General features: G+C 44.6%; 1 protein-coding gene and 1 long non-coding RNA gene across 11 annotated transcripts in view; one reads left to right on the top strand and one right to left on the bottom strand.

Moving 5' to 3' along the window:
* ANKRD26 (ankyrin repeat domain containing 26) overlaps window positions 1-25,044 on the bottom strand; it is a 195,351-nt gene that overhangs the window by 9,230 nt on the left and 161,077 nt on the right. For all 10 annotated transcript variants that reach the window (XM_048836164.2, XM_048836169.2, XM_048836165.2 and 7 more), the window contains one exon: window positions 21,757-22,003. In XM_048836164.2, coding sequence (XP_048692121.2) covers window positions 21,757-22,003 — 247 coding nt within the window. The remainder of the gene's footprint in view (window positions 1-21,756; window positions 22,004-25,044) is intronic.
* On the top strand, window positions 10,303-24,111 carry LOC125630361 (uncharacterized). Its single transcript, XR_007354645.2, has 6 exons — window positions 10,303-10,786; window positions 11,075-11,726; window positions 12,049-12,171; window positions 21,481-21,550; window positions 23,208-23,338; window positions 23,502-24,111. It is a non-coding gene; the product is annotated as an uncharacterized LOC125630361 (long non-coding RNA).

The following is a 25,044-nucleotide window of genomic DNA, read 5'->3' on the forward strand; positions in this document are numbered from 1 at the left end:
ATATCTGATTTTCAAATAGCACCACTTTTTAAAACATTTTATCATTCTTGTCCTTGAATGCTATTTCTTGCATAAACCAATGTCAAAATCTACTTAAGTTTCAATTTTTGTGAGGTAATGTAGACATATACAAAGAAAAACACTTTTCTGAAGTTTCAGAAGGGCATTGTTAAGACATTTTAAATTTCTTGAGATTAAAACAATCAAAACCGTCAGAAAAAGTTCTAGCTGAAAATGGAACTTAATCTTAAAAAATCTTTAAGTATGGAAAATTCTCTTCTTTGCATTAGAAAAGGGATTAAAAATCAATCAGAATGGGACTGTGGTTGTAATCTCTAAACCATGAGGAGGCTATCACTTCAAAAGAATAATGAACACTTGTGGAGCTCAGACTGGAATTCTGCTTGGCTACAGAAACACAGGATCTAACACTTGAGCTAAGGAAAATATCAGTTTGCTGCCATCTAGAGAAATACCATTATGTTTTAAGCTACAACCAGAAAAAAAAAAATGCAACATGCTTTACTCCACAGGACAGTACCCAAGTCTGTTTCCACTTTAGTCTACATGAAAGAACTCACATTGATAGCAGTAAAAGGATGATTGGGTCCATAACGCACCACGTGGGTGGTGGGTGAACCTCTGCTTTGGAGTGGCTAGTGTGCTGGCGGTGCCCGCTTCTGCCCGAGGCCCTGCCCCCTCTGCATGCTGGAGCTCCAACCTCCCCACATAACAGGAGAAGCCCTCCTGAGGCCCATCCCCGCGACTGGAGGAGCTCTGTGGCCTGCCCACCCCAGCCACACCACGCCACTCACCCCCCTGAGCGCCAGTCCGGCCCCAGCCAGGCTGGACCGAGCCCCCGCACCTCCAGACAGGTCAAGCACCCGGCTGAGCCACCCCCCCGACAGGACGGACCCCAGGTCCCCTCAAGTCAGGATGCCAGGCCAAGCAGCCGCCCACAACCATGCTGAGCACCAGGCCGGCCCCAGCCACGCTGGCTGGGCCAAGCTGCTGGTCCCCCCCGTGTCCAGCGAAGCGAGCCGCCTCACTCCTCCACCATACCTTCCTGCCCACTGCCGGCTAACTGCGTTCCCTCCTCACTCCCCCACCCCCGAGTAGTAGGGATGTGGCGAGCAGCAGCAGGCAGGCAGCAGCAGAAGTTGGGGGCCTTGGGAAAGGGGAAGGGACAGGGCCACCATGGCCCAGGTGTCCAGCAGCAGGTCAGTGGCAGCTGAGCCAGGGAAGGCTTAGAATTCCCTGTCCTATTATACCCGCTGCCCATGATGCTCCACAATAAAAATTGTTAAGAACTTTGCCTTATCTCCAAACATAGGCAGCATATGACTTTTCACAGAGATTTAACAACTGGGAAAGTTTGAAGAGTTAATAACAAGTGGTTTTTGATGCAGAGGGAGAAAAATGTTTTTGTTTTCTGTTAACCTGTAAATCAAGATTTCTGAATTACTTCAGACTGACTGCTGAAAATACAAAAACGGCTTCAAATGATGCAGAGAATCTGAGAACTTGTGTCTTGTTTATTGTACACCATTCATTCTTTATAGTGAATAAGGCAGGAGTCAGGCAGAAGAGAAGGTTACTCACCTTGTGCAGTAACTGAAGTTCTTTGAGATGTGTGTCCCTCTGGGTGCTCCACTTCAGGTGTCGGTGCATCACAGCGCCGTTGATTGGAGATTTTCGGTAGCAGTGTCTGTTCGGGGTCCGCATGTGCAGTAGCAGTCTCACGGTGCCGCTGGTGCCTCATCTAGCACGCACATGGCCTGACCCCTTCAGTTCCTTCTCTACCATGGAGTGTTTAGTTGTACTCCAAAGTAGAGGGGAGGAGAGTGGGTAGTGGAGCACCCCCAGGGACACACATCTTGAAAAACTTCAGTTACTGCACAAGGTGAGTAACCCTCTCTTTGAGTGCTGTCCCTGTGGGTGCTCCACTTCAGGTGAATGTAGAACAGTGCCCTCATGAGGATGGAAGGGGCTTTGGAGTTGAGTTCGTTGCTGAAGCTAGTACCGTGAGACCTTGTCTTGTGTCTGAACTTAAGCTGAGAGTAATTGCGTACTGGTTCATGAATGTCTGTTCAGAGGCCCAGGCGGCTGCCCTGCAGATGTCTAGAACGGGCACATTGTGTAGGAATTCTGTGGAGGTAGATAAAGCTCTTGTCGAGTCGGTTCTGATGCCTGGAAGGGCTTCAGTGTTGTGTAGTGAATAGCACATATGGATACAGCTGGATATCCATTTAGATATTCTTTGCGTAGATATGGCAGAGCCCTTCGATCGTTCTGTTATTGACACAAAAAGTCAAGGTGATTTTCAGAAGGGCTTCATTCTGTCCAGACAAAATGCTAAGGCACGGCACACATCCAGTGTGTGCAGGACCACTTCTTGAGTGTTACTGCATGGTTTTGGATGAAATGTAGGTAAGTGAATTGGTTGGTTGAGGTGGAACGAGGAAGATATTTTGGGCATAAACTTAGGATGTGTTCTAAGTGTCACTTTATCTTAGAAGAATATTGTGTATGGGGGGGTGAGCCATGAGAGCCCTTATCTCGCTGACTCTTCGCACCAATGTAATGGCAACCAGGAATGCCACTTTCATAGATAGTAATGAGCATGTGGCTAAAGGTTCGAATGGGGCCCTGGTTAGATTTCTGAGCACCAGATTTAAGTCTCAGGCTGGTGTGGGTTCTAGGATGTCTGGGTACATGTTCTGTATGCCCATTAAAAATTGCTTAGTAATCGGGTGAGTGAATATCAAAGTCCTGTCTACCTGTTGTGGAAGGTCGTGAGGCGGCGAGATGAACTCTAAGTGAGCTTGTAGCTCCATCTCAAGCCGAGGATGGCTGAGAAGGAACTGAAGGGGTTGGGGTGTGCGCGTGCAAGATGAGGCACCAGCGGTGCCGCAAGACTACTATTGCACACGCACCCCCTGCCCAGACACTGCTACTGAAGATCTCCGATCAACGGCGCCGGGATGCACCAACACCTGTAGTGGAGCACCCACAGGGACAGCACTCAAAGAAAACATAACAGTACGAGATCCTGGGGCCCTAATTCTAGCCTCGTTTTGCCACTGATTTAAAGGGAAGCAAGCTCAAGTTCTATAGTACTACACATACAGTAACAAACATATGCAGTCTTTTCTTTGGTATTTCTGACTTGAACCCTTTACTCTGAAACTTTAATCTCTTAACATCATTGTTCGTATGAAATAGATATCTTGTACTTTTACTTCTTCAGAAATGGGTGCAGAAGAAGAATATGGCTTCAAATACGATGCTGAAATACTGGGCTATGAATAGATACCCTCAGGTCTGCACAGCTATGTGAAATATGTATTTTACTCAACTGTTCTCCAGCAATGACTGTACTTATTGCTGATAGTTCTGTTTATTTTTCTGAAGCATGTTTGAAAGAAGAAACTAAGAGGTATAACCCTTTGGAAAAAAACTAACTATTCAGTGATCTGAGATGATCGATGTTGACATTAAAGTGGAGTCAAAGTTGTTCCCTGACCAGTGAATAGATTAAAAGAATCTCGCTAAAAGTTCTGCAGCTTAATGAAAAAGTTAATGAAAGAGAAGACTGATAGACACTGAAGGTTTAAGCTCCTAAGATCAGACTCCTGTTTTGTTAGAATACATGGCAGCTGAAAATCCAACAAAGAAGAAAGTAGAGAATCTACCTTAAAAGAGCTGAGTAAAATGGGAAAACTTGGGAGGCAGCATCACTACAGAGGCGGATGAAAGTATCAAAATGGAAGAACTGGATGACCTGGAGGACTGGAATAATTGAAATGGGATCAGATTTTATAGTACAAAGTGCATGGTCTTGCACTTAGGGACAAATAAGAATTTATCCTATAAACTAGGGACGCATTAGCTGGAAATGACAAAGGAGGAGAAAGATTAGGGTCTATTAGTCAATCACTGGATGACTGTGGCCCACCAATATAATGTGCTATAAAAAAGGCAAATGTGATCCTACAATATATCGGGAAAAATATTTCCAATAGAGACAGGGAAGTACTAATATCATTGTACAAGGCACTGGTAAGACCTCATCTAGAATATCGTGTACAATTCTGGTTACCTGTGTTCAAGAAAGATTAATTTAAACTGGAATAGGTGCAGAGAAGGGCTACTGAGATGATCAGGAAATGGACAGCCTATCTTATAAGAGGAGACTAAAAGAGCTTGACTTGTTTAGCCTAACAAAAGAAAGGCTGAGAGGGAATATGACTGCTCTCTATAAGTACATCGGGGAGCAAACACCAGGGAGACAGAAGAGCTATTGAAGCTAAAGGACCATGTTGGCAAAAGAACAAATGGGTATAAACTGGCAATGAATAAATTTGGGCTAGAAATTAGAGGAAGGTTTCTAACAGTCAGAAAGGAAGTGAGGTTCTGGAACAGCCTTCCAAGAGAACAGTGGGGCAAACAACCCAACTAATTTTAAGATGGAGCTTCATAAATTTATAAACAGGACTATATGACGAGGTTGCCTGCAATAGCTGGGAACTGTACTCGATAATGCAGGAAGTCCCTCCCAATCCTGTGTTCTTATGGGAAGAGAGGGGAATGGTAAATTACCCATGAATCTAATAGTAGTTCTGCTTACTTTCATCTACAGAAGGAAATCATCTCTATTAGAATAAAAAAATAATCCTGCCCTGAAAAGGTAAATTTCAGATTTTACTATGGATATGTAGTATGTAAAAGTATGTTTGAACTATCTACAAATATTTGTAGGATGTAATCAATAAACAAGGCTAGAGAGTAACTTTTTAGGATGGTAAAAGGGAATTTAATTTGGAGTTATAGGATGAAATTAGGAGAGGGAACATCTCTCTCCTAGGCTGAGTAACAGGAAAACCTTCCTGACAGTAAGACTCTTCCTGATATTCACCTCAAATCTTTTTCCTAATAAGATTATTGAATTTTGTTTTCAAAACTATTTAAGATATTTCAAAAGTAAACCACATAAAGGCACTTGCAAATATATAGTGAAGAACAATCCTCCACTGCCAGCTAGATACAACAAATGACCTAAAAGTAGGCATTTATCTTTAATTGTAAAGAAAAAATCCAAAATTAAGAATGAGAACATTTAGAAAATGTTTGACATTATTAACTCAGCAGCAGAATTAGTTACATTCATGCAACCCTAAGAGATGCCTGGAAAATACCAAACTGTTTTTAAAACTTAAAGGAAATAATTGTTTAGATAATTTCACTGTAATTAATGCAATGTAAGAGCTTCCATCAAAGATGCTGGAACATGACTGCCACACAATTATAGAACTTGGTCTAGTGTACTACTAATTAAACGTTAGACCTGGCTTTAGCACCTGAAACTAAAAGGGACTGAAAGTGACAGATTCTTTCTTTTTTTAAACAAATAGGTGGTGTTGCTGAAGTAGAATGAAGAGAGATATTCAGGTATGTAAAGAGCCTATCACAAAGATGAGGTCTTACAAGTGCCATGCAATAATTAAGCAGCACTGAAGATGCTCACTGCGATTTCGCAAATCTCACATTTTTAGGAAGGCTGGCAATTGATGAATCCTATTGAAAAGGATTACCCATTAGAAAATGCTCTGGGAGGAAATCTCATGAATAGTTAGAATGCTGTGAATGTTCAAGACCTTTGCCATTTTGTGAAACACACACTGAAAGGAAGTTAATCGCCAAAGAAGTTTGCATAAGGGATCTTCAAAACTTCAAATCTTCAAAAGGGATGTTCCTTCTTTCCGAAAACTTTCCACCTAAAATCAGAGTATATGATGACAAAAGGGTTAGTGCTGTATTATCATTTGTACAGATAGGTCTGGAACATCATTCTTAATAGATCAAATTAATGGTGCAAAGAAAGCCAATGACTGACATGTTTCTAGTCAATATTTTATATTCCAGAATGCATGAACAAAAATACTCCAAAATTCCTAGGTGAAGTCAATGAATAACAACAAGAAGTCATCATCTGCCAGAGTCAAAATTGGAGCGTGAAAGGAATACAATTTAAGTCCAGTGTACAGGCTCAGATTGGCTTCTATTTAGTCTCTCAGAGGGCTTGACAGCCTTCTATGAAATAAAGGAGGCTTAATTACATTGGTACCAATGATGCCCCTGAAGGGATTAACAGGGTTCCATGAGGGCATATCTCAGTCTTGTAATTGGCACCATGGCTAGTTCTGGCACCTTTTTCTGTGCTGATGCTGGCTTACTTAGTGCCACTCCCTTGGCACAGAACTGAAGTGCCCTTCCCTTGATGGAATAATTTCTGTTCTCTGAGAGGCAGTGCCTCTATGCTTGCAGCCATGTCTGATCTCTACACGGCCCTTCCTTTCAGCGTCATCCTGGAGTTGGGACACTGGTGCTGGCTCTGATGAAGTCATTGTTGGTGTTGGTGGAGCTTGTCCTAAGGCCAGTGCCAAGTCTGTTGATGATGATACAGAATTGGCAGTGATGCCAAAATGCACCGGGCAATTGGCATCAATGTCACCAGTGTCTGTTTCAACAGTTTTATTCTCAGCCTTTGTTTCACTGCTAGGCCCTGGGGTATTGTGTCTGCTTGGAGTGGCACTCACTGAGGATAAGCCTTTGGGTTCCTTTCAGGTGGATTTCTCCATTGGGTCTAAGGTGACATGCACCAATTGCACAAGTACCAGTAGTTTCAGCAACACCATCCCTCAACTTGTGAGTCCACAACAAGAAGGATTTCAAACTTATCAGGAATGAGGTCTCCCCGCAGACAGAAAAGGCACTGACTGTGTTGATCAACCAGGGGAGTAAGTCCATCGCAGGTTGGGCAGGGCTTAAATCCTGAGTCCACCATGGCAGATGGCATGAGGCACCTTGCCTCACTGTACAGCATGCTATCTTTCCGTTGTTTTTTAAAACGTCCAAATTGGAAAATTAATCAAAGGTAATACTTCTTCACCAAACTAATTCCAAAAGATTAATTTGAAACTAGAGGAAAGTTAACAAGTCAGACACTTGCTAAATCCCATCTCACTTCCATGTGCAATAAGAGAGAACCGAGGAAGGGCAATGGGCTGCTCTGCCCTTTATGTCCTTACACGGGAGCATGAGGCAGCACAGGGTGCATGTGTGGCCCAGATGGACACTGCTATTAATTTTTTTTTTTTTTTAAAGAGTAAGATGCTCCAGGGAAGCCCCAGAAGAAAATGAGATCACAATTACACCAAGCAGCAGGAACAAGGTCAATGTCTTGAGAAGAGGGAGTTTATTTAACACAGAGTTTGCCCTCCCTTCTTTGAAAACAAGTTCTTGAAGATGGAGAGTCTGAAACAGGATGTTTTCCTAGAGGCCAAATCCAAGCAATAATGTGGAGAGTGTGCCAAGTAGCTGCATTTGTCTGGATAGATGAAGATGTCTGTGAGGTAAAATGTGGTAGCAGTCTCACCTTGGATCAAGTAAGCCTTGACAAAGCCTTTGGGCCAGCTGGATCACAGAAATGAGGAATACAATCTGACAGCCATCTAGACCGCATCCTTTTGGTAACAGCATTGTCCAGGGCAAACTGAGCACCCCCTCAAGAAGTGGTCTTCTCCCAGAAACTCAAGGAAACTGGTGTGCTGGTCTTTTATAGATACTTTATTACCACATGGCACATACTGTTTAATGGTAGATATTTTATCTGGATCTGATATGAGATTAGTCAACTTTAAATCAGGAAACTGATTAGAACTAACCAACTTAAAACAGTATTAACACTACTTAAGGTTTTTAAAATATTTTAATTGAAACTACAGCTAACCTACAAACTGACCTGATATAATTCACCATACTGCAGTACAGCTGAAGCAAGTGATCATTTTGAAAACTACTGACTATGGTGGAAGCAGCCCTGGGTCCCCAATATATGGTAACAAACAGATCAGTGAGTTGCTGTTCTTGTATTCTTGATGATTTTGGGATTTGTAGCCCAAGAGTGGAGCTCTGTCAAGACAATTCTTAGTGGAGAAATTATTGTCTGTTGATCTTATTAACTGCCTATTGTTAACAGTGTTCTCAGATCTCAGTACCCGCTGAAAGGGGAAATAATAGAAACTAGTTGATTTGTCATAGCCTCATTTCAGCCAGTAATGAGTTAGTTAATGGAGAAAAAATTCCTATAATTGGTTTAATTTAATTCTTCTAAAATAAGTTATGACCAAAGCATTTAAATACACTATTATAAAAACCCTTAAGGTAAGCAGAGATTAAAGTAAACCAGCAGTGAGCAGCTCACCAATTTTGGTGGCTGTTGTCAAAGATCTCTGTCTCGTGTTGCTTTGAGATTGCATTATCTGGTGGTGATGTGATGCACCAAGAGGTAGGACAAGGAATTAATGTCCTCATGCAGGTCAAAGCAGGAAAGAAAGTAGGTGTATTATGAGCACACATGCACATGTGTGCACTGTCAAGAGGGGTGTAGAGGTATATTCCTGGTGCTCCCCTTTTCTGTATCTTATATACACACACACTATAAAATCTAGTAAGACATAAAAAATCACTAACCTAAAAGTTGCCTGTATCTTCTTTTCCTGCTTACATTTCTTTATTCTGATTTTCTCTACTTCCATTTCCACTTTCTTTCCCTTCTCTGTCTTTCTTTTTCTGCTTCTTTAAAAAAACACAACTCTTACCCCTTTTTGTTTAAGCTGGAACAGCATTCTTTCTTTTATCTATATAGAACAGATTCCTCCCTTCCCCTTGTTCTTCCTGTTATTTATTCTGTTCCATTTTCTCCCTGCTGCTCTTCATTCCCTCCATTCTACTCCTATCCCAACTCCTATTCTTCCTTGTTCGGCTGCTTCCTCCCCTTTTTGCCCTTCAACTTTTCTGTCTCCCATTTCTAATCTTTGCCTTCCTAAATCCTTTCTTACTTCCTTCTTTCTGGATTACCTATTCCCTGCTTCTTGCCTTTTTTGCCATGGGTTAGTTCTTCAACAGACAACATGTCCATATTCTGTCCTAAATATATGCTCGTAATTATCAAGAGAACGTTGCCCTCTTTAGATTTGCCACTGCTACTCATTAATTCATATTGGTTTGTCCTGAAGCCATTTTCTCAGGTACAGTAAGCAGACACATTTTTAACAGGATGCTGATTAAATGGATTCTACTGTAGAACTAAACTGAAAAACTTGTCACTGAAGTGACAAAAAATATTTCTCAGTTCCTACCAACGGTGGAGTGAATGGGGGGAAAAAAGAGAGAAAGTAAGTCTGAGCTGAAAGCAAAGTCTTATTCACAGAAGGGAACTGAGAGGTATTTTGTGAAGAATCCTGTACTCAAGTGATCTAAATATAGTTTGGTGCTTCCTGAGCCTCATAGTAGGAGGCCAATGCATTCTTCATAGAGTGAAGATCATGCATTGAACATGTGATCCCTGTTAGGGTAAATGCTGAGCAGTTCAAGAGATTCTGTGAACCCATTTAATGAAGAAAAGACAGTTACCTTTTCCGTAACTGTTGTTCTTCGAGATGTGTTGCTCATGTCCATTCCATATTAGGTGTGTGTGCTTACCACATGCACGGGTGCCAGAAGTTTTTCCCTCAGCAGTATCCGTAGGGAACCGGCTCTGGTGCCCTCTGGAGTGGCGCCCGCATGGCACGGTATAAGGGGTGCCACTGGCTCCCCTCACCCTCAGTTCCTTCTTGCTGGAAACTCTGACAGTGGGGAAGGAGGGCGGGTTGTGGAATGGACATGAGCAACACATCTCGAAGAACACCAGCTGCAGAAAAGGTAACTGTCTTTTCTTCTTTGAATGCTTGCTCATGTCCATTCCATATTAGGTGACTCCAAAGCAGTACCCCAGAGGTGGGTAGGAGTTCATGGATATGTGGATTGCAACATAGCTCTGCCAAATCCAGCATCATCTCTGGCCTGGCGAGTGATGGCATAATGAGCCATGAACATGTGGACAGAGGACCACGTTGCAGCTCTACAAATGTCCTGGATAGGGATGTGCACCAGGAAGGCTGCCGAAGACGCCTGTGCTCTTGTCATGTGGGCTCTGACAATTGGCAACGGCGGAACCCCCGCCAGGTTGTAACATGTCCTTATGGACAAGGTGATCCAGTTGGCAATCCTCTAGGAGAAACACGGGAAGGCCTTTCATTCTATCTGCTGTAGCGATGAAGAGCTGAGTTGATTTACGGAAAGGCTTGGTATGTTCTAAATAAAAAGCCAATGCTCTTTGGCCGTCCAGCACGTGAAGATGCTTCTCTTCACTGGTCTTGTGCGGTTTGGGACAGAACACCGGGAGGAAGATGTCCTGGTTCATATGGATACCACCTTCATCAGGAAGGCCTGGTGGGGCTGCAGCTGAGCCGTGTCTTTGTAGAAGAAGTTCTGAGGTCAAGGCTTTGATTTCAGAGACCCATCTTCCCAACGTCACTGCCACTAGGAACACGACCTTCCATGACAGGTGAGAAATGGAGCAAGAACCCAGCAGCTCAAAGGGCGGGCTAGTGAGCCTAGAGAGGACCAAGTTAAGAGGACTATGGGACAGGAGCCCGCACCTGCAGGAAGAGTCTCTTGAGCCCTCTCAAGAATCGGATCGTCATGTCATGGGAAAACATTGTCGTCCTTGGATCAGTTGGTGAAAAGCAGAGATGGCCCCGAGATGCACTCTAATGGAAGAGTGTGCCAGGCCCTGGTTCCTCAAATGGAGCAGGTAGTCCAGGACAGTCTGTATGGAAGAACGTATGGGAGAGATGCCACGTTCAGATGCCCAGCGGGAAAACCTCATCCATTTAGCCAGGTAAGTCAGTCTGGTTGAAGGCTTTCTACTCCCCAGGAGGACCTGTTGGACTCCTTTTGAACAGGTCCGTTCCTCTGGGTTCAGCCACACAGCATACATGCTGAGGTGGAGGGACTCGAGGTTGGGGTGTAGGAGCTGACCATGGTCCTGTGACAGCAGGTCCAGACAGTTGGGCAGGGGCCAGGGTGGGGCCACTGACAAGTTCATGAGCATGCCGAACCAATGCTGGCGAGGCCACACCGGGGCGATCATGACAACCTGCACATTGTCTCTCTTGATCTTTGCCAGGATCCTGCTGATGAGTGGAATCAGAGGGAATGCATACATCAGGCTCCCTGACCACAACAGGAGGAAGGCATCGGAGAGGGAGCCCTTGCTCAGACCTTGCCAAGAATAAAACCGGTGCATTTCCTGTTCTGTCTGGTAGTGAACAGGTCCACTTGGGGAGTTCCCCACCTTTGGAAGATCATGCAGGCTACTTCTAGATGGAGCGACCACTCGTGGTGAGAGGAGAAGTCCCTCCTAACGTGGTCCGCCAGCATATTCTTGACACCGGGAAAGTGACAAGCTTCCAGGTGGATTTCGTGGCTGATGTAGAAGTCCCATAGATGGACTGCCTTTTGACAGAGAGCCGATGAGCACGCTCCCCCTTGCCTGTTGATGTAGAACATCGAGGCTGTGTTGTCCGTCAGGACTTGTACCACCTTGCCCCAGAGGTGGGACAGGAAGACTGCAAGCCAGCCGGACTGCTCAGAACTCTTTGATGTTTATATGCAACCTCACCTCCTTTGGGGACCACATCCCCTGTGTCTGGCCGTTGCCGAGGTGCGCACGCCAGCCAAGGTCTGAGGCGTCCGACACCAACTCGATGGAGTGAAGGGGTTTGTTGAATGGAACGCCATCCAGGACTTGCCCTCAGTTGGTCCACCATTGCAGCAAGGTAAGTATTGCCTGGGGAATGGTAATGATAGTTTCTAAGGGGTGCCGGGACTGGGAATAGACTGTCCCAGCAATAGTCGCAGGGGCTGCATCCAGAGCCTGGCATAGTGGATCACGTAAGTGCAGGCTGCCATGTGACCCAGCAGGTGCATACGGACCCTGGTTGTAGTCAAAGGGAATGTGGAGACTTCCGCGCTGAGGTTTGTCAATGCGTGGAACCTTTTCAGTGGCAGGAACACCCTGGTGCAGGTCGAGTCGAGGACTGTTCCAATGAACTCTATCCTCTGCACCGGCACTAACGTTGACTTTTTGTTATTCACCAGTAGGCCCAGGGAGCAGCATGCGGCTTGAAGCACCGGGACATCCCTTTGGACTTGAGACCTGGAGCTGCCCTTGACGAGCCAGTCATCGAGGTATGGGTAGATCTGGATACCATGTCACCTGAGGTAAGCTACTACCACCAACATGCACTTGGTAAACACTCTCGGTGCTGTCGCCAACCCAAATGGGAGAACCGCAAACTGGTAGTGGTGGGGCCCCACTGTAAACCGGAGGAAGCGTCTGTGTCCTTGAAAGATTGCTATGTGGAAGTATGCATCCTTCAAGTTGAGGGTGGCATACAAGTCTCCCGGATCCAGGGAGGGGATAATAGAAGCCAGGGAAACCATGTGGAACTTTAACTTCTTTAGGTACTTGTTGAGGTCTCACAGGTCCAGGATGGGCCGTAGACTGCCCTTGGCCTTTGGGATTAAAAAGTACCAGGAACAGAACCCCTTGTTCCTGTAGTCAAGAGAAACTTCCTCCACCACTCCCAGCTGTAGCAACCCCTTTACCTCCTGTGTGAGGAGACTTCTGTGAGGGGGGTCCCTGAAGAGGGACAGGGAAGGCAGATGGGGGGGGTAGAAAGGAACTGGAGGGTATAACCCTGCTCCACCATGCTGACGACCCATCGGTCCAAGGTTATAGTGGTCCAAGAAGGTAGGAAAAGGGAAAGGCGGTTGGAGAACACTGGGACAGATGGATCTGGGGAATAGTCTGGTAGGTTGCCCTCGGGCACACCCACAAAATGACTGTTTGGCCCCTTGCTTGGCACAGGTCAAGCCTGACTGGGTAGAGGGTGGAGGCGGGTGGCTCTGATGGTGCTTGTAGCCCTTGGCTCGTTTGTGAGGCTGGTCCTGCCAAGGCTGGCTCCCCTGGCCCTGAGGCTGCTGCGGTTTGAACTGCTTACGTGCCGGGGTTAGGACATAAAGACCCAGGGTTTTCAGGGCGGAGTGGGAGTCCTTGAGGCCATGGAACTTGCTGTCTGTTTGCTCTGCAAATAGGGCTCAGCCATCGAAGGGCAGTCCTTCATTGACTGCTGAGCCTCAGAGGGCAACTCAGAGAGGAGCAGCCAGGCGGCTCTGCATGGAGATAGTGGAAGCCATGGTGCGGGCAGCAGCATCAGCGGTATCCAACGCCGCCTGGAGGGCTGCCCTGGCCATGGTTGTGCCCTCATCGAGGATTGCTCGAACTCCTTCTTGGAAGCCTTGGGGAGCGACCCTTCGAACTTGGCCGTGGCTTGCCACATATTAAAGTCATATCGGCCAAAGAGGGCTTGGTGGTTGCCACTCTCAGCTGAAGGCTGGAAGATGAATAAATCTTACGCCCAAAGAGATCCAACCTCCTCTAATCTTTATTTTGGGGGTGGCCCTGGGTTGTCCTTGACTCTCTTTGTGGTTAACCACCTCTACCACGAGGGAATTGGGGGCCGAATAGGAGTAGAAGTACTCATGTCTCTTGGTTGGCACAAAGTACTTGCATTCAGCCCTCTTAGAGATAGGGGCCAGGGAAGAGGTGGTTTGCCACAGGACATTAGTGATTTTGGATACCCCTTCATGAAGGGGTATGGCCACCCTGGCAGGAACCGAGGAGCAGAGGACATCAAACAGGGAGTCCGAGGGCTCTTCCAGTTCCTCTGCCTGAAGCCCCAGGATGGACGCGATCATTTTCAAAAGTTCGTGGTGCATTTTGGTGTCATCTTGAGAAACTGGGTGAGGGGGCCCCGTGCGATGAGGACAATGCCACAGGGACCTCTACTTCCATTGGTGGTCCAGTAGCTTGCTCCCCTGGGTCCTCCTGGACCTGGGGGTCTTACCCCCCAAAGCCTCGACCAACAGAGGGGGACGAGATACTGAGGCCGCTGGCCTCTCCGAGGCTCTCAATGCCAACCGGGCAGCCTGGGAGGGTTGGGTGATAACAAGGGTTCCACAGGTACAATGGCACTGGCCACTGCACCTGGAGCCATGGGACAGGTTTCAGTGCTGATGATGTAGGCGGCACTGCAGGTATTGGGGCTAGCCCCGCGGTCAGGGAACCTCGCTTAGTGCCGGAGGTATAAACGGAGCGGTTGGTACCGGGTGACCAGGATCAGGTGGAATGGTGGCTCTTGTCTGACCGGTGCCCATCACTGTGTCCCGAAGCCAGCCTGTCCGAATGAGACAGGCATCTTGGTTGGGATCTCGGGGACCGATAGCATTTGGCGGATCTGCGTTGGAGACCTGGCAATTCACGCCTCACTCTTCTCGACCAGTACTGGGACGTCAAACGGGACCGGGAGCTAATAGGGGCTGGTTGCCGGGAGGATCTTCCTGGGTAAGGTGACCTATTGCTAGGAGATGGGCGATGATGACCTGGTGATCTGCAATCTCTGATCCTCGATCGGTCACCATGATTGGTACCGGGTCCTTGGAGACAGTCGGGGCCGGTCCAGGAGTTCTTGCCACGTAGCGCGTGCCTCAGAGGGACTGTGCCAATCTACCGGCGAGGTACGCCTTGAGTCCCTCCATCGGTGACCCCTGTGCGGAGACCAAAGAGGGCTCTGCTGAGCCTGCCTCTCTAGTCCTGAGGCATGACGGCTTCTGGTGGGTGCACAATGATGGGACGTCCCTCTCGATGGGGAACAGTGCCGCTGAAGTGGGGACACCCGCATAGGTCCCAGCATGGGTTTTCCCCGAGACCGGGGTACTGCTGGAGCCGGTGTGGGCAGCACCGGGAACATAAGGCTCTCCTGAGCTGCTTGAAGGGCTTCGGGTGTCAATGGCAGCTGAAGCTGGCTGGGGCCTGCACCGCTATCGGAGTCATAGGCGAGGGATGGGCTACACTGCTTGACTTGAGCTGGGGCCCGACTTCCTGAAGGGGGCATTGAGCTGCATGGCATGGGTCGTGGCTCACCCCCAGCCCTCTCCTTTCCCTTACAGGTAGGAGATCTTCCCCTCACAGTCTTTTTCGGCTTCTTGACTGGAGCCATGGAGGGGGATCAGTGCTGGCTTGTAGATGGTGCCAGCCGAGCGCTGCGCATGGAGTCCGCGGTGCTGGTTGTGGAGTCAGACCATTGCTCCAGTGCCGGAGTAAATGCCGACTCCATTAACAGCTTTTTCAGACAGATATCATGCTCCTTCTTCATCCTAGGTTTAAAGGACTTACAGATCTGACACTTGTCACTTATGTGTCCTTCGCCTAAGCACCTTAGGCAGCTGGTATGTGGATCGCTGGTGGCCATAGGACCTTTGCAGTGGTCACAGGGCTTAAAGCCTGGGGACCAGAGCATGCCCCATCCCCTGGCTGACTGCCGTTGGGACTAACGATGAGTTTGAGTACTACTACTAAGGGTAACTAAGAAACTACTAACTATATTACAGGTTTTCGAAGTTCGCATGAAACAACGCTAGCTGAAGCAGCTGATGTTCCAACACCATCACTGGTGGCAAGAAGGAACTAAGGGTGAGGGTAACTGGCGGTGCCCCTTATACTGCACCATGTGGGCACCAGGGCCAGTGCCCTACGGATACTGCTGAGGGAAAAAACTTCCATCATCAGTGCATGTGGCAAGCACACATACTTAATATGGAATGGACCTGAGCAAGCACTTGAAGAAGAAAGAGTAGTTACTTACCTTAATGTAACTGTGGTTTTTTGTGATGCGTTGTTTGCACAAATTCCACCTTGAACATGCATGTGCCCCATGTGCACAATATCAGATTCTTTTAAAATATCAATATCCATTGGAGCTGCTCCTGAGTCCTGGGAGCTCTCAAAACCACCATAGCCAAGGATATAAGGGATGGGACGGCCTCAACCACTTTTCAGTTTCTTCACTGATAAGGAATCCCATGTGACGGTACTTTGAATTAGCAAGGACAGAGGGCAGGCTGTGGAATCTGTGTGGACAATACATCTTGAAGAACCTCACTCACTGACTGTAAAGGTAAGTAACCTTTCTTTTTTGAGTAACTGTCCACACAGATTTCACTGTTGGTGATAAGTAGGGCTGTCAATTAATCGCAGTTAACTCATGCAATTAACTCAAAAAATTAATTGTAATTAAAAAAATGAATCGTGATTAATCGCAGTTTTTATCACAGTGTTAAACAATAGAATGCCAATTGAAATTTATTAAATATTTGTGGATGTTCTTCTACATTTTCAAATATATTGTTTTCAATTACTACTAACACAGACCACAAAGTGTACAGCGCTCACTTTATGTTATCATTTTTGATGACAAATAGTTGCACTGTAAAAAGGATAAATAAAAGAAATAGTATTTTTCAGTTCAGCTCATACAAGTACTGTAGTGCAATCTCTATCATGAAAGTGCAACTTAGAAATGTAGATTTTTTTGCTACATAACTGCACTCAAAAACAAAACAATGTAAAACTTTAGAGCCTACAAGTCCACTCAGTGCTACTTGTTCAGCCAATCACTAAGACAAACAAGTTTGTTTACATTTACGGGAGATAATGCTGCCCATTTCTTATTTACAATATCACGTGACAGTGAGAACAGGTGTTCACATGACACTTTTGTAGCTGCTATTGCAAGCTATTTACATGCGAGATATGCTAAACATTCGTATGCCCCTTCATGCTTCGGCCACCATTCCAAAGGACATTCTTCTATGCTGATGATGCTTGTTAAAAAAATAATGAATTAATTCATTAAATAGTGACTGAACTCCTCAGGGGGAGAACTGTATGCCTCCTGCTGTTTCACTCGCATTCTGCCATATATTTCTTGTTTTAGCAGTCTTGGATGATAACCCAGCAGATGTTGTTCGTTTTAAGAAGACTTTCACAGCAGATTTGACAAAACACAAAGAAGGTACCAATGTGAGATTTCTAAAGATAGCTACAGCACTTGACCCAAGGTTTAAGAATCTGAAGTGCCTTCCAAAATCTGAGAGGGATGAGATGTGGAGCATGCTTTTCAGAAGTCTTAAAAGAGCAACACTCTGATGTGGAAACTATAGAACCCAAACCACCAAAAAAGAAAATTAACCTCCTGCTGGTAGCATCTGACACAGACGTTGAAAATGAACACCTTTTGTCCGCACTGCTTTGGATCATTATCGAGCAGAACCTGTCATCAGCATGGATGCATATCCTCTAGAATGGTGGTAAAAGCATGAAGGGACATATGAATCTTTACCGCATCTGGCTCCTAAATATCTTGCGACACCGGCTACAACAGTGCCATGTGAACACCTGTTCTCATTTTCAGGTGACATTGTAAACTAGAAGCGGGAAACATTATCTCCTGCAAATGTAAACAAACTTCTCTGTCTGAGCGATTGGCTGAACAAGACTGAGTGGGCTTGTAGGCTCTAAAGTTTTATATTGTTTTATTTTCGAATGCAGGTTTTTTTTGGTACATAATTCTATATGTGTAAATTCAACTTTCATGATAAAGAGATTACACTACAGTACTTGTATTAGGTGAATTGAAAAATACTATTTCTTTTGATTTTTACATGCAAATATTTGTAATAAAAATAAACATAAAGTGAGCGCTGTACACTTTGTACTCTGTGTTGTCACTGAAATCAATATACAGTATTTGAAAATGTAGAAAGCATCCAAAATATTTAAATAAATGGTATTCTATTATTGTTTAATAGCACGATAAATCACGATTAATTTATTTAATCGCTTGACAGCCCTAGTGATAAGCAAGCAGTATCCTGTGCCCAGATTATGTAAAGGAGTCATATTTAAGTACTGATTGAAGAATCTCCTGACCAAAGCTTGCATCTGATCTAGAGGCTTGAATGATAAAAGTATCGACCGAACTCCATATAGCTCTTCTACATATCTCAGTCAATGGGTCCATTAAAAGAGGCAGTGTAGACCCAGTGGATTCGAATCAAATGAGACCAGATGTGTCTAGGGTAATATCATTCTTTAATAATACATACCAAGTATGTATATTGTTCAAAATCCATTTAGACAATCTCTGCAAGGATATCCGTTGTCCCCTCATCTGTCCTACAAAAGTACTAAGCAGTCTCAGTGAAGCTCTAATCAATCAATCAATCTAGTCCTGTCCAAATAAAAAGACTGCTCTAACTACATCCAGTGTGTAAAGGTTTGCTTCGGCAGGTAAAGAATGAGGTTTGGAGAAAAAGACTGGCAGATAAAGAGACTCATTAATGTGGAAGTCTAAGACTACCTTGGAAGGGATGTGGAAAATGGAACTTTCCAACACACTTATTTTGGTTGTGCCCACCAATCAAATGATCACAGGACTTCTGTGTGCCCCTTCTTGTCCATGCTGCACTGGGCAGATACACTGATTTCAACCACACTTCAAGTGGACAAAAGTGAAGTGTGGCAAAATCTTTAGAGAAGTTCTCACTTGCGTTATGAAATGCACCTGGAACTGCTATATGATGTCTGATCTCTGTTGCTGTTGGTATGTCTTTGCTAACCTGGAATCTAAACATTGCCCCTATGAGTTCAATGCATTGTGTTGGAGTTAGTGTGGATTTGTTTCTGTTAACCATTGAGTCCCAGAGGGCTGAAGAGAGCTAGAGTTTTTTGTATGGAGTAGATGACTTGTTGAGGGGACTGATTAATGTGGAAATCAGATGAAGCCTAAGAGTGACTAAGGTATATTTTCTGTGATACTCCCAGCACAATGTGAAAGTAGCTGTGAACAAGTCCATGGGATCCAAAGAGGGGATAACACAGGCTAAGGTGACCATCCTGAATTTGAAACACTGAGCAAAAAGACTGAGATGTTGAAGATTCAGGTGGGGTCTCCATGCCCCCTTCTTCTTTCGGATCAAGAAGTAGTGGGAGTAGAGCCCTTTTCCTTTGAATCCTTAAGGAACTTCCTCCACTATTCCCAGTGTTAAATTTATTGTCTTAGAAGTGTCTCGTGAGAGGGATCTCTGAGGAGGAGCGGGAAGAATGGGGAGGAGATTGTAACAGCTTGAAACTGGATGGGATACCCCTTGTTCATTATCTTGAGGACTGACTGGTCTGAAGTAATCCCAGCCCAAACTTCTCTAAAATAAAATAGGTGGTTGCCAACATGAATAGAAGGGAGTCGATACACAGGTGGTCCAGCTGGGCTCTCGACATTGCTTTCAGAGATGTTTTGTGACCAACTGTCCCTGTTGCAGGGGTGCCAAGGAAGAGCTCAAGGAATGTCATTGGTGAAAACACTGCCTCTTCCTTGGTGGCTATGAAATGCGTTGTTGAGGATAGCATTGCTGCTGTATTTATACAAGGACTGCTGACAACATTGTTGTTTACCTCTAAGAGCTGGATCACATAAGCCTCAGTGACTGGAGGGTTGTTCTCTGTATCTTTAAGAAAGTGCAATGCCTCATCAGTGTCACTACTGAACAGTTAATTACCTGGGAAGGGTAGATCCTGTATGGTCACTTAGACTTCATGAGGGGCAGCAGATGTCTATAGCCAGGACAACCTTCTCATTGTCACAGCCATAGCTGTGGTTCTGATGCATTGTTTCGAGCAATGTTCTAGCAGTGAGCTGTCCATCTGTCATGGTTGACCTTAACTCTTCCTAGTATTCACAGGGGAGCTTCTATGTTAAGGTAAAGAACCTGTCCCAAAAGCGGACATCATACTTAAAAAGAAGTGCTTGATAACTGGCAACTCCTAGTTGACGATTCGCTGAGAAGTATATTTTTTTGTCTGAAAAGATCGAATTTCTTTGTCTTTTTCTGGGAATGGATTTGGGCTGTTTAGATTTCTCATGAACAGCCTGGACAATCAGGGTACTGAGGCTGGGATTCTAAAAAGTATTTGTGCCCATTAGCTAGCACAAACATCTCTTGTTTGTGCACTTGGAAGTTGTGGGGGGAATGGATGCAGGAGTGTCCCAGATGACCTTTGTTGGTTCCAAAAGCCCTAAATTAATAGGTGAAGTCATTTTGCTTAAAGATGATGGGTGGAGAAGGGCTAATATCTTATGTTGCTTTTCTTGGATTATCTCTAATAGGATATCCAATATTTCTGCTAGTCTCATCATTTCCTGAAAAACTTTTAACCACCCTGAAGAGGATGTAGGAGGAGGGTTGGTCGTTTCATCAGCAGGCGAGGAGGAAATAGCTAGAGACTGTGAGTGGTCAGAGGAGAGATCATCTCCACTGAGGTCTTCCTCTCCTTTCAGAAACTGATGATGTCTGGGAGTGGGTACTAGGACTGGCTCAATCTGCTGTGTAGGCAAGAGGTGATCTTGGTCTGAAGACCACTGAGGAAGCTGGTTTCCCAACATAAGGGTTGATACTGCATGGAGACCAATGAAGCCAGTGTTCGTAGGAGTGTTGAGGGGGAGGATGACACATGGGATGGGAGAGTACCAGTTTAGAAGTTCCCTTATCAATTCAGAACTTGTGGGTGCCTCTTAGGGGCGCCATCATTATGTATGCATCACGGGTTTTCTTGGTGCTGCTGCCATTGGTATGGACCTATCCAGCGCCAGAGAGGAGTCTGCTGTCTGAGTGGTATCAGAAGCGGCAAAGTGCTTACTGTGTGAAGTGATTGTCAATGCCAACATTGGCTTTGATGTACCTGTGTGAGGCTCAGCCTCAAGGGACTGGAGTGTCAGAGCCTCAGGTGAGGACTTAAGTCTTCTGACTGGGAAGAAAGATTTGTATGTTCCTTGGTCCGAGGAGCAGTGCTCCTTATGGTCCCTTCTCCTGGGTCAATGCCAGAGGAGTAAGAAGAAATTGAGAGGTGGTTGAGGCTGCCCAGCCCATTTTAAACTCAGCTATGGTGGTTGCAAGGGCTCCCAGGCTACAGGCATGGCCCCAATAGACACTGCTATTGAAAAACAATCCAACCTTACATACATGCACACTCAAGGTAGAATTTGTGTTGACAGTAACTTGAAGAGCAATTAGTTTTACCTTTTAATTATTATTTACCATTCATATTTCAGCAGAGGAGGAAACCAGGCAATAATACAGTACATATATGGTATCATTTATCTTGCCATATTATGCTACTCTTCAACCTGAGACAGCCCAAAGAGACTAAGCTAAGGAGCTATTAAAAAGTAAATATTTACTGTGCATGGCATAAATTCCTCACCACAGGATGTATACTAAATACAGACAACCCCATTGTACAGCATTCTTTTTTTAACGGGGCCCAAGTGGCCAATATTCATGTGCCAAGTCACTTGCCAAAGAGTGGAGCCCTATGACACATGTATATAGCATAAACATTAGGAAGGTAACAGAGGAAGGCAAAAGTACCGTTAACTAATACTTGTTCTTCAGAATTTTTGTACCCCTCTTTTAAATTAAAGCTAGCAAGAATTACAACATCATGAGCTTTTTATCTTTACCCTTTCATAATACAAATGATCTTTCTATGCAAATAAATAATATGCACCTGTGTTAGGAGTTTCCTGCAACCTAAGACAAAAATTCTTAAGATTTTTTTCTTCTTCTTGTTAGATGTTAATTGCCAGATATTCTGTCTTGTGTGCATGCTTATTTGCACACAGGCCCATACTACCCACTGTATGTAAGTACTATAGTCTCTTTTCCCTCTAAAATTATATATATATTTATTTTCATGATTAATTATTGTGGTTTTTACACTATTAGGTTACAAGCATTGGGATATATATTTTGCATTTAAAATGAACGCTCATTAATAAGACTAAGACAGACTATGCTTTAACCTAAATTATATAAAAATAATTTAGAATGATATCTGTAATTACTCACCTTAGCAAGATAAGCTTCCACTCTGTTTTTTGAAGATAATGCATTTCCAGTTGGGTTTATGAAACTTCCTCCAAGACCAAGACTTCTATTTAGTGTTAAATTATTGCCGAGATTGCCAAGTTGAGTTGTATCCAGGACTGGACTTGCAGAAAGACCTCCATTTACAATGCTGTTAGCAATTAAAGATTTGCTCCTATGGCGCTCATGAAGGAGTTTTGCATTGGCCTCTGCTATCCTTTCATTAGCTCTGTGAAAAATACAGATGTAGTTTTTACTCACACTTTCACAACTAAATGTTATCATCCAAATTTCAAGCTATTTTTATTATATTTCTATAACTGTAAATGATTAAGAATATTAGAAATGAGGAATTACTCAATTCCCTCTATCAGAGAGGTAGCCATGTTAGTCTGTATCCACAAAAATAACGAGGAGTCTGGTGGCACCTTAAAGACTAACGGATTTATTTGGGCACAAGCTTTAGTGGGTAAAAATCCCACTTCTTCAGATGCATGGAGTCCCACAAAAGCTTATGCCCAAATCAATCTGTTAGTCTTTCAGGTGCCACTGGACTCCTCGTTTTTGTCAATTCCCTCTGGAGTTTTCTGAGAACCCAATCCTGAAAGATTCTGAGTGCCTCTTGGGAACGAATGGGAGTTAGAGATGCTCAGCAGTTCTCAGAATTTGACCTCAAGACAATTTATCTTAGATAGTTATAAGTCCCGATTACTATAATCTTTAATGTATTTATATTATCTCATAATACCCTGTGAGAACAGAAAGTAATATTATCTCCATATTACATAAGGGGGAAACTGAGGCCCAGAGAGAGTAAGCAACTTGCCCAAGATCACAGAGGAAATCTTTGGCAGAGGTGGGAACTAAACCCAGGTCTCCCAAATCCTAGACTAGTACCCTAATAACTGGACTGTCCTTCCTCTCAATGTAGTTCCAATCCTGAGAAGTACTGTTATAATGGGAGCTGAACTGACCCTAAACCCACCACCAGATCAGGCTCTTTTTCTAGAGAGCCCTATTCTTATTCAAGCATGGATTGAGGCTGATAGGGTAAGGAAAAAAGAGACTACTCATCCTGGGCAGTAACTGCAGTTCTTTGAGATGTGTCCTCCTATGGGTGCTCCACTTCAGATGTGCATGCGCCCCACACATATTTAATCTGAGATTTTCATGAGCAGTCTGCATTTGGCGCATGCATGTGCTGCTGATATCCTTATGCCCTGCAGCAAGGCTATATTAGGCTGCATGAGCAAACTGCCCTCAGTTCCTTCTTCACCGCTGCATCTCAGAAGAAAACTCTGAAGCAAAGGGGAAGGAGGGCGGGTAGTGTAGCACCCAAAGAGGAACACATTTAGAAGAATTACAGCTAATGCACAGGGTGAGTAACCTCTCTTTCTTCTTTGAATAATGTCCCTATGGGTGCTTCACTTCAGGTAACTCCCGAGCAGTATCCCCATAAGGAGGAGGAAGCCCCAGAGTCAAGTCCAGCACAGAAGAAAGAACTGCATTGCCAACTGCTACATCAACTCTAGAGGCACTGACTAAGGCGTAGTGCCTGGAGAAGGTATGTACCAAAGACCATGTAGCAGCTCTGCAGATCTCAGATACTGGGGAATTTTTAGGTTGAGCTATAGATATAGATTGTGACTTCATTGAGAACCTTTAGATCTGTCTACAAACAAAATGAGCAGTCTAGGAGATTTACAAAATGATTTAATCCTATCTAGGTAGAAGGATAACACCTTCTTGACATCTTCAGCATGGAACACAGTCTCCAGATTGGAATTATGTGGTTTTGGAAAGAACACTGGCAGGTAAATGACTTGACTCACATGAAACTCAGAAGACACTTTAGGAAGAAACCTGGTGTGTGGTCGTAAAGTAACTTTGTCCTTGCAGAATACTGTGAAAGGAGGGTGTCATAAATATAAAGGGAAGGGTAACCACCTTTCTGTATACAGTGCTATAAAATCCCTCCTGGCCAGAGGCAAAGTCCTTTTACCTGTAAAGGGTTAAGAAGGGCAGGTAACCTGGCTGGCACCTGACCCAAAATGACCAATGAGGGGACAAGATACTTTCAAATCTGGAGGGGGGAAAAGGCTTTTGTCTGTCTGTGTGATACCTTTGCCGGGAACAGATCGAGGATGCAAGCCCTCCAACTCCTGTAAAGCTAGTAAGTATTCTAGCTAGAAAATGAGTTAGGTTTTCTTTGTTTTGGCTTGTGAAATTCGCTGTGCTGGAGGAAATGTGAGTTCCTGTTTTGTGTCTTTTTGTAACTTATGGTTTTGCCTAGACGGATTCTCATTTGTTTTGAATCTGACTGCCTGCAAGATTATCTTCCATTCTGATCTTACAGAGTTGCTCTCTTATCTTTTTTTGTTCTTCTAATAAAGTTCTGTTTTTTAAGAATCTGATTGGGTTTTTTGAGTCTTAAATATCCAAGGCTGGTTTGTGCTCGTCTTGTTTATTCTCAAGCCTCCCCAGGAAAGGGGGTGTAAGGGCGTGGGGGATATTTTGGGGAAACAGGAACTCCAAGTGGTGGTCCTTTCCCTGACTGTTTGATAAATCACTTGATGGTGGCAGCATTCTCCCTAATCCAAGAGCAAAAACTTTGTGCCTTGGGGAAGTTTTAACCTAAGCTGGTAGAAATAAGCGTAGGGGGTCTTTCATGCAGGTCCCCACATCTGTACCCTAGAGTTCAGAGTGGGGAGGGAACTCTGACAGAGGGTCTACCATGAAGGCCCCATCTCCCCGACTCTATGCGCTGAGGTAATAGCCACTAAGAAGGCTGTTTTCATAGACAAATTCAGTAAGGAGCGTGTCACCATCGGTTCAAAAGGAGATTTCATGAGTCTTTTAAGAGACAAATTAAGGTCCCAAACTGGGATGGGGATTACCCAGACCTTTCATGAATGTTATGGTTGTAGAGTGAGCAAACAGTGAGAACCTGCAATAATGGTATGAAAAGCTGTTTAAGGCACCCAATTGAATCTTGAGAGAACTAAGTAATAGACCCCTTTGCTTTAGTTGTAGCAGGTATACCAGAACAAGAGGAAGCAAAGCAGATTTGGGGACAGGATTCTGGAATTCAAACCAGTGACTAAATCTTCTCCACTTTTTGAAGGTATTTCTGGTAGAATCTTTCCTATTTTATCTATTGTACTTCTGCAAAGCAGACCAACTCTAACCCCACGAACCATCAAGTAGCCACGCCTTCAGGCGGAGAATGCTCAGATTACGATGCAGCAGTTGACTGGCACCCTGGGAGAG

The sequence above is a fragment of the Caretta caretta genome, chromosome 1, assembly GCF_965140235.1.
Source record: "Caretta caretta isolate rCarCar2 chromosome 1, rCarCar1.hap1, whole genome shotgun sequence".
Taxonomy (NCBI): Eukaryota; Metazoa; Chordata; order Testudines; family Cheloniidae; genus Caretta; species Caretta caretta.